Raw genomic sequence first — 9,839 nt, forward strand, 5'->3', positions numbered from 1 at the left:
TTCTTTCCCTTAATGTCATTTTTTGTGTGAAATTCACGCATGTTACGCTTCGGTAATTTATTTTTGTACTGTACTTCCGATTCTTTATTACAGATAACAGTCAGCCTCCATTTCGCTAAGAGCTTTTTTTCCTCTCTGAGTTGCTGATTCTAATCGCTGCCTTGGGCGATCTATAAAGCTGAGTGCTCGCTATGTGACCTCTCAGGGGTCGCCGTCTTGGACGATCAAAAAAGCTGAGCGCGGACTATGTGATCTCTGAGGGGTTGTTTCCAACCGTGTCGTTGACATCTTGAGCCTGCCAAGGACTAGAATAACCTGAAAACTAGGCTTCTCTGGGGTCTCGCTGAGAGGCAGCGTTAGAATCAGAAGAGAACATCGTCTCCAGAAGACATTCCACCATTTTCTTTGATGGTAAACAGGCTTACTTATACCGAATCCAAACCCAGGCGAGAACTACGGACTCTTGAATTCAAATGGTCGGTGAAAGAGGCGAAAGCACCAGGAAATTATGCTTCAACAGTCCACGACAAAAGGAGGGTCTGAAACTGTGGCCAAACGCCGACCCTTTCGTTACGGCCTTGACCTGGGCTTCCGCCACGGGGCCGGGTCATGTGGCCAACGCAGCTCCACCTCGTACCGCGGCCAATGATGACGACACCAGGTCGGAGCGGACAGACCGCGGTGACGTCTCCACTGCGGCAAACTCACTGAAAATCAAACCGCTACCATTAGGAGGCCTCCACGCTTAACATATCCATTCTTTCTCGTTTGAACATAACCAGGCTGCTCCTTCTCCCCATTTTTTGCCTTCTCGCGGAGGCTCAGAGACTAGCCTTACACAACATGGCTGCCTGGTGTGTCTGGTGTCCTAGAACGGACGGAAGACTCTACTCAACTTCCGACTTGGACTCCGAAAATCGGTACGTTATTTCCGGGGCTGGGTTAAGGCAGCGGTTCCGAGCTGCGACTGCGCAGCCTGGCCTAGCGCGGTCAAATTACAATACATAAAGTTGTCGGGGCGGAGAGGAAGGCGTTACTCTTCTCGGACTGCCGGTTCGCTCGCGAGACTTGAGCGTTGCTAGGAGATTCGGCAGGCGGGCGGAGCCAGACTCGGCGGGGCGGGGAGGGGCGGGGCCACACTCTGCGAGGCGGGGAGGGGTGGGGCCAGGCTTGGCGGGTGGAGCGTGCTCGCGGTGGGCGGTGGCGGCGGCGGCCTCGCGAAGGTTCCAGATCCGTCGCGTGCGGGAGGCGGGCCGCGATCTCGCGCAGGGTCGGTGTGCTCGCGGGCTGCGGCGCCGCGACTCGTGCGAGTGGGCGTCTGCGCTCGGTTTGAGGGCTCCGCGCGGCGTTTCCTGTTCTCTCCTCTGCGCGGCTGCAGCTCGGGCCTTCGGCCTGATCCAGCCCCCATGGCCTCAGAAGAGGTAAGTGGTTGGGCCCCATCTTCTTCATGCTCCCCGGCTGGAGCTGCAGCGCCAGCCTCCCGCCCCACCGCCGTTTCCGTGGACTGAGCCGCCCTGCGGCCACCCGGTGCCGCGGCAGTCGGCGCGCCGCCTTCCCTGGGGGACGCCTCATTCGCCCTTTCCTGCGCCGTCGGCTCCCCGCGCTTCCCCTCGGCCTCGCACCCCACCCGCCTGCCGGGCCGGAGCAGGGCTGTGCGGCGATTGTCCGTGCAGGCGATGCGGGGAGTGGGTCTGAGAGAGCTGCCCCCTGCGCGTGTTCCTCAGGCCCTTTCTGCGCTGGTTTCCCAGCCAGAGGACAGGAAGCTTCATTCAAGCAAAGCTGGGTGCAAACATGAGTGTCGTTTATGGTAGAGGGCGGATTGGAGGGTGAGAAGTTTTCGGTGCTAGCACTTGAATTCTCTTAGTCATGTTTTCTCTACACACGAGGAGCTGTGTTACTCTGGGCAAGTTGTTTAGCTTTTCAGTGTCGCAGTAGCATCCGTTTCATAGAGTTGTTAAAAAGTATGATTTCTAGGTGTTTAAACCAGTGATTGGCAAACAGCAATCTGCTGTATGTGATTTTTAAAATAAATAACTTGGAAAATTAGTTGTAATTAATAGTAAGAAACCCAATGGCCTGTGTTAAAGCTCCGTAAACTCTGAACGTTGGAGAATTAAATTTTAGGGAGACTTGGTTTGCTCAGTTAGAAAATGGGAATGATAGTACTTGTATTGCTCATTTCCTGGCCTAAGGGGGAGGTGAAGACGGAACAGTTATTCACAGTTAAGTGTTGTGTGTGTAGTAACTAGATTTGCTTTATGAAAACAAGTACTGGGAAATCCCAAGCCCTTTTTTTTTTTTTTTTTTAAAAACTCAAAATCTTTTCTTTAAATGAAGAAAAACTGAGATTTGTGTGTTCTAGTATTAATCTAGGTATCTTGTGACAAGTCTTTTAAGGTAGGTCTTGGGTACTATGTGCCCCTAGGAGAGAACTTCACAGTCATGCAGGTGGATAGCTCAGTATTAGTCCTCTTGAGAGTAGAGAACGTTCTCAGTTTAGGTACTTAGAAGTAGACATTTAAGGGCACTTCATTTTTGTTTTGTTTGAGATAAAATTCAAGTTTTTAACCATTTTAAAGTGTATAATTCAGGTATTTTGTTTTTTTTTTTTAAGTATATTCAGTGTAGTGCAGCCATCACCACTGTCTAGTTTCAGAACATTTTCATCACTCCAAAAAGAAACCATTTAGTGTCTTTTAAACAATTGCTTCCTATTCCCCCTCAGCCCCTGACAACTACTCATCTTATACTTTCTGTGAATTTGCGGATTCTAGGCATTTCATATAAATGGAGTCACGCTGTATGTGGCCTTTTGTTTTTTGGCTTCTTCAACTTAGCACTAACATTTTCAGGTTCATCCATGGTGTACAGTGTATTAGTACACATGCTCTTTATGGCTAAATAATATTCTATTATATGCGTATGGCACATTGTGTTTATCCTTTCATCCGTTTATGGACATTTATTTCCACTTCTTTTTTTGAGATGGAGTCTCGCTCTGTCGCCCAGGCTGAAGTGCAGTGGCGCAGTCTGGGCTCACTGCAATCTTCGTCTCCCGGGTTCAAAGGATTCTCCTGCCTCAGCCTCCTGAGTAGCTGGGATTACAGGCGCGCGCCACCATGCCCTGCTAATTTTTGTATTTTTAGTAGCGACCGGGTTTCACCACGTTGGCCAGGCTCGTCCCGAACTCCTGATCTCAGGTGATCTGCCCGCCCGCCTCGGCCTCTGAAAGTGCTGGAATTACAGGTGTGAGCCATGGCGCCCTGGCTTATTTCCACTTCCTGACTAGCATAAAAATAATGCTGCTGCGAGTGCTGTGTACAAGTTTTTTGTGTGGATGTGTTTTCAGTTCTCTGGGGTATATACCTAGGAGTGGAATTACTGGTTCAAATGGTAACTTGTTGAGAAACTGTTAGACTATTTCCAGAGTGGTTGCATCATATTTCCACAAGAAGTGTTTGAAGCTTCTAGTTTCTCCACATCCTTATCAACATTTGTTATTTTCTGGGGTGTTCTATTTTTGTTTTTTGGTTTATAACACCATCTTGCTGGGTGTGAAGTGGTATCTTGGGAATTTGATATGCGTTTACCCAATGATGAAGATGTTGAGCATCTTTAATGTTCTTGGTGTCCATTTCTGTATCTTTGGAGAAATGTGTGTTGAATTCCTTTGCCCATTTTTGAGGCATATTGGTGTTAATGCCTCCTAGTGAAAAATTAGGAAATAGGAAGATAGAGCTTGAATGCGTTACAGGTAGGGATAAAAGGGAAATAAAATTTTTATATACGTAAAACAAATACATGCCAAGAAGGCAAGGAAAATTACATGATAAATTAGATAAGAAACTATCTAGGACATCTTAAAGTATTTGTGCAGAAAAAGCAGATCTTTTTTTGGTTTCAAGTCTGCCAACAACAGAACTGAGGAACTGTCTCAGTTTTAAGTTTTTTCAGTGGATACTTTATAATAAAAAGAGTAATTTAGAGCCAAAACTGGCAATAAAGAGGGCTTGGGAATTCAGCCATTGGGGGAATCCCTTGCCTAATTTGAATTACTTTTCTGATTCTGCTAAAGCATTCCTATTTCAGTCAAAAAGCAAAACCTCGTACTTAGACTTATTATATTTCATTTTACATTTCAATATTTTATGAATTAGGAGTTGTAGAATCAGCGGGTTTTTTTGTGAAACCATTAAAATGTATTATTTTGAACTGAAACATCTTGGTTCTATGCTCAAAAGACGAGTTTGCAAGAGTTTTTGTCATAGTAATATGAGCTGTTCTTGGAAGGGGAGAGTGTGGACAAGAGGGTTGGGCAGAGTTGAACTTTTTTTTTTTTTGATACTGAGTTTTGCTCTTGTTGCCCAGGCTGGAGTGCAATGGCGCGATCTCGGGTCACCGCAACCTCTGCCTCCCGGGTTCAAGCAATTCTCCTGCCTCAGCTTCCTGAGTAGCTGGGATTACAGGCACATGCCACCATGGCCGCCTAATTTTTGAATTTTAAGTAGAGACGGGCTTTCGCCATGTTGGTCAGGTTGGTCTCGAACCCCTAACTTCAAGTGATCTGCCCGTTTGGCCTCCCAAAGTGCGGGGACTACAGGTGTGAGCCACTGCACCTGGCGAGAGTTGAACTTTTTATACCATGTCATCTGTTGTAGATAGGCAAAACTAGGGCATCTGAGTTAAATGAGATAATAAAAGACTAGTAGTAAAAGAAAAGAATTAGTTCTGTTACTGCATTTTATAAGACTATTAAGAAACAAAGGCTTTCAAACGCTGTTGTGCGTCTGATATTCTGAGTTATAAAGCACTAAAAGACTTTTAAATTGAGCTTTTGATATAATCAAGCTGTGACACAAGATTTTTTTGGTCAAGTTGCTAGTATCAAGCTAGAGTGTAAAGTTACTGTAAGAAGTGAAACAGCTGTTTGGAAAGATCTTGTGTATTTGCAGTATGTCAGAGGGTAATTGGGGGAAAAAGACTTAGGCTCAATAATTTTCTAACATTGTCTTTAACTCTTGAATTTCATAAAATGTTGCCTCTATCTCTTGAAAGTAAAAACAAGTAGACTTTAATAGATGATGGATTGGCATGAGAAGAAAATGAGAACGTGGTGGCTTTTTCAAAAGATAATTTCCAAGAGTATGTTGCATTTTGGGTCTTTTGTCACCTTCTATGCAACCAACTCCTACACTTCTAACTGTAAGACTGACCCAGCTTCAGAGCAAGACTTTTTCTCAAAAGCAGAATTTTTTTTTTTTTTTTTTTAATATTTTGTCTTAAAAATTCGGACTCTCTTTATTTGAGGTATTTGAGGTGGGAAGATCAGTGAAGACCAATCAGTGACAGAAAATGGAGCATTCATTACCTCAATAAAGTTTGCTGTGTAGCATTTTACCATGGTCACTGTGTGTTCTCTCATCTCTTAAATTTTTAAAAGTGTCTAACATCTAATGACACTCGGATTAGATGTGAAAGGAAATCTCTGAATCCCTTGTCAAAAAAAAGTCTTTGTTTTACTGTTTAAATCGCAGATGTTTCTTGTAAATATTTTAAAGCAAATATAAACTGGAAAATTTGGGTTTGATTACCTATTTATTGTTTGTTCAAGATTGTTCAAAGTTTTCCTTTTGGGAAAAAAAGGAAGCTTGAGTTAATTACAGTTAATAAGCCGGAGGGAAGAACTGAAGTTGCAACTCAATCCTAGAAAATTTAGATGAACCTCTTAATTTTTAGTGCTTATTTCAGTAAGTTGAAATGAGTGATAAGCACAATATCAAGCTATTTCCTTATTGATCATAGCTAACTTATTTTTTGTCTTAACACAGCTACAGAAAGATCTAGAAGAGGTAAAGGTGTTGCTGGAAAAGGCTACTAGGAAAAGAGTACGTGATGCCCTTACAGCTGAAAAGTCCAAGATTGAGACAGAAATCAAGAACAAGATGCAACAGAAATCACAGAAGAAAGCAGAACTTCTTGATAATGAAAAACCAGCTGCTGTGGTTGCTCCCATTACAACGGGCTATACAGTGAAAATCAGTAATTATGGTATGACTTGCTTCCCTGTGGCCGGTTTTGCCTCCGAGCAACCTATTCCTCATATCTAACAAATTCATCTTTAAATGACTTTTGAGGCTGTGTTTTCGGTGGCTTGGAGGAAGACTCATCAGTTTTTATTTAATAAAACTTTCTTTAGATAGAAATAGGAAAGGATACATTCTAGAAGCTGTTAACAAGAATAAGGTGATTTACTACAAAGATGAGGAGTAGCAACAAGGAAGGAACTTATTCTGAAATTATTCAGTATATATGAGGCACCACTTTGGTGGTGGTAGTGGTTTTTAATCATGTTTTATGTTTCACTCTGACAACCACTACAATTAACTGAGGAGAGGAATCCAGTTAAATTCAGGAAATATTTTTGAGCACCTAATGTATATCACTATTGTGCTTGGACACAACAGTGACTAAGACCCAATCCTTTCTCATGGTGTGGTTGGGACATAGACGTATAACTCATAGCATAGCAATGTATTAGCAAAACAGTATTAGCAAAAACTAATACTGTTTTCCTTCAATGGTGTATATAGTGTGTTTGTTTTGGCGGCAGTGCAACTTCAGTGAGAGTGATGAGCTCTCATTGGAGCAAGGACAGTCTGGTTTTTCTTTGTGCTAATAATGTCTAGCACATAATAGGTAACATAGCTGAGGAAATAATTCTGGAGGTGAGGAACAGGGAGAATCAGATGAGTGTGAAGGGTGAGCTGTATGTTCAGCAAAAGGAAGGGAACAGCATGAGCAGAGGACATGAATAGAGACTTGGAAGGCATGATCTATTTTGAGTATTGTTATAGTGAAAAGCATGTGTATGTCGTGCTTAAGTGATGTACTATATAGTACTACATGAAATTGCACCGTGTACTCAGTTGAGTATGGGAAACTGGTCTGAAGGTGTTTAGGATTATGGCATTTTAACCAGGAACATAGATTTGTGTTGAGGGAGAAACTTGTCAAACCGGAGGATGGACTGACTGGGAAGAAACTATTAATAAATGAAGTTCTCTGGAACCCTCTAGGGCATTTTTTTGATCAACACTATGTTTCTTTTTAATTTTCGTGGGTACATAGTAGGTGTATGTATTTATGGGGTACATGAGATGTTTTGATACAGGCATGCAGTGTGAAAACACGTCATAGAGGATGGGGCATGTTTCTATTCCGTGGGACTAAGTGAGGAAGAGTCAGGGATATGTATGTATATATTCTTGATAAACAGAAGATGCTTTTTGTGAAGTTTTTTTATTTTCTACAAATACGATGGTATTTTGTGAAGCGTATATGTCTTGTATGTTGACAGAGTTCTTCTAGGTTAGAGACTTGCTGGTAGGTTGATAATACATACTGAAATGGCATTTAATAGATACCAGTAGGTTTGTCAGATTTGGATGAAGAATTGGAGTCGTTTACATTCTGCTTTGCCCTGGAAAGGAATTAAGAGCGCTAGGATTCCATTTGTTATACTACTTAGAGAAGTAGAAATGGTTATGGAATTAAGACAGTATTGATACTTAGCCATCCAGCTTAGTGGAGAACTACCGATATTTAGATGTAGGACAAAATTGTTTCCATAAAAGCAGTAAATGAACTAATCTTAAAGAATGTATTTAGTGATCGTATTTTTATTCTGAAGGATAAAAAGAGCATAGGCTTTGTATTCAGAAACCTGGATTTGAATCTGAATTCTATCACTTGTTAGATGCCTAACTTTGGGTAGAGTACTTAACTGCTTTGAGGCTCCATTTCTCAACCTAGAAAATTTCTTGGGTTTCAAATTTTTGTATGACTGGATTTTCATAATTTTACTTTCCTGAGTTATGAGCCATGTGCATTTGCTGTTCTAGAGATAGTTTCAGAGACTTACTTATGTCCCATCTTTTGTTGTCGTTGCCAGGATGGGATCAGTCAGATAAGTTTGTGAAAATCTACATTACCTTGAGTGGAGTGCATCAGGTTCCCACTGAGAATGTGCAGGTGCATTTCACAGAGAGGTGAGTTCTCATTATATTGGGAAAGACGGTGATCATTAACAGTCAACATTGCCTTATCTTGAGACTCTTTTCTTTGCAGTTTTTAAAATTGTTCTTAAATTTAGAATTAATTATCCTTTACAACTACTTTCAAGAGGTGAGCATTAACTGGCCAAATGCACACCCTGAAATAAAGCCAGCAGCTTTTTTTCCACTCTTACGGAGTAAGAGTACCTTTCATAGAACTAGAAAGATGATGTATTCACCATTGTGTTGCAGGTCATTCGATCTTTTGGTAAAGAATCTAAATGGGAAGAGTTACTCCATGATTGTCAACAATCTCTTGAAACCCATCTCTGTGGAAGGCAGTTCGAAAAAAGTGAGTGCTTTTTTTGGTCGTAATATTCTGAAACTTTACCAGATTGAACCTAGCTGATTTAGAATTGAGATGAACTGGAATGAATTTGTCCTGTAACAGGGACCACTGCCTGTTTTGTGAATGTTTTATTGGGACGTAGCCAGGCTTATTTGTTTGTGTGTTGTTTGTGGCTGCTTTTGTGCTACAATGGCAGAGTTAAGTGGCTGCAGCAGACCACATGGCCCTAAGTGAAACCTAAATATTTACTGTGTGGTCCTTGACAGAGAACATTTGCCAACTCCTTTTGTAGAAGAATAGGCTGTTGTAAGAATATTCCATTAAAATCAGGAAGGAAGTAAACGTTTGAAGGTAGTTAAGAGTGAGACTTGAGTTTTATGCCAGGTTTACCGCTTATTGTTTGTGACCTTTGGCAGCTTAATCACTCTGTGCCTCAGTTTCTGCATTTATGCAATAGTAATAATTTATTTCACAAAGTTGAAATGATACACTGAAGTGCAATACCGTATGTAAAGTGCTTAAATTAATGGTAGTGTTGGCATTGTGCATAATACTCGTATACATAAAAGGAGGTCTTAAGCACTTAGCCTCCTTGGAGTTAGAAACAGCTATAAAAATAAGGAAACTGTCTTTTAAAAACTACTCTTTATAATTTTTACTAAATCAGATAGTCCCTCTTTTCTGCCTAATTTGAATAAATGAAGTTTAATGCATTAGGTATATACATATGCCATTCTGCCATCTGTTTTTATAATACATAATTACTTAACAGCTTACAGGTGATACTCAAATATAGTTGGATTTGCTGTCTTCCTGCACCCTTCTGCATCCACTAGTCCCGTACGTAGAGTACCAAAAGATCCCTAGAAGTCGTATTGATCATTGTTTAAAGACCTGTACATTCATTGCCCTTCTTTCACACTTTCCAAATGCCTCACCTTGCTCCATACTGCCTTATGTGACTTGGTTTCTTGCCTATCCTCGACCCCTCTTATTATATTACTATCTCTCTCAGTCACTAAAATCCAGCCACTCCTCCTGCTCCTCAAACACACCAAGATCATCCCATCTTGGAGCCATTCTACATGGCTCTGCCAGCTGCCTTCTCCTGACCTTAAGCTTCAGCTCAGATTTTGCCTCAGGGAGGCCTTCCTAATGAAGTTCCTGCTCCCACCCCCATTAACACCTGCTTTGTCTTGCCAGCACTTTCTAGGGTATGACGGTATTCAAGTTTTACTTATTTACGGTCTTTTCACGCCATGAATGTTCAGATTTTGGTCTATTCATACAAGTATTACTAGCACCCCAAATAAGTCTATACATACTAGGGACTTGATTAATTAAATAATTGTTTTGTCTTCTAAGCTGTATTTGTTTTCCCGCTTTTCTTCCAGGTCAAGACTGATACAGTTCTTATATTGTGTAGAAAGAAAGTG

At 41.6% G+C, this 9,839-nt stretch overlaps 1 protein-coding gene across 1 annotated transcript in view; it reads left to right on the forward strand.

The window, feature by feature from the left end:
* Positions 1–535: 535 nt before the first annotated feature.
* The window catches only part of CACYBP (calcyclin binding protein), an 11,460-nt gene continuing 2,156 nt past the window's right edge, over positions 536–9,839 (forward strand). The window contains exons 1-5 of the mRNA XM_011981465.1: positions 536–1,421; positions 5,829–6,048; positions 7,952–8,048; positions 8,307–8,406; positions 9,798–9,836. Coding sequence (XP_011836855.1) covers positions 1,407–1,421; positions 5,829–6,048; positions 7,952–8,048; positions 8,307–8,406; positions 9,798–9,836 — 471 coding nt within the window. The 5' untranslated portion in view covers positions 536–1,406. The remainder of the gene's footprint in view (positions 1,422–5,828; positions 6,049–7,951; positions 8,049–8,306; positions 8,407–9,797; positions 9,837–9,839) is intronic.

The sequence above is a fragment of the Mandrillus leucophaeus genome, unplaced genomic scaffold, assembly GCF_000951045.1.
Source record: "Mandrillus leucophaeus isolate KB7577 unplaced genomic scaffold, Mleu.le_1.0 Scaffold226, whole genome shotgun sequence".
Lineage (NCBI taxonomy): Eukaryota > Metazoa > Chordata > Mammalia > Primates > Cercopithecidae > Mandrillus > Mandrillus leucophaeus.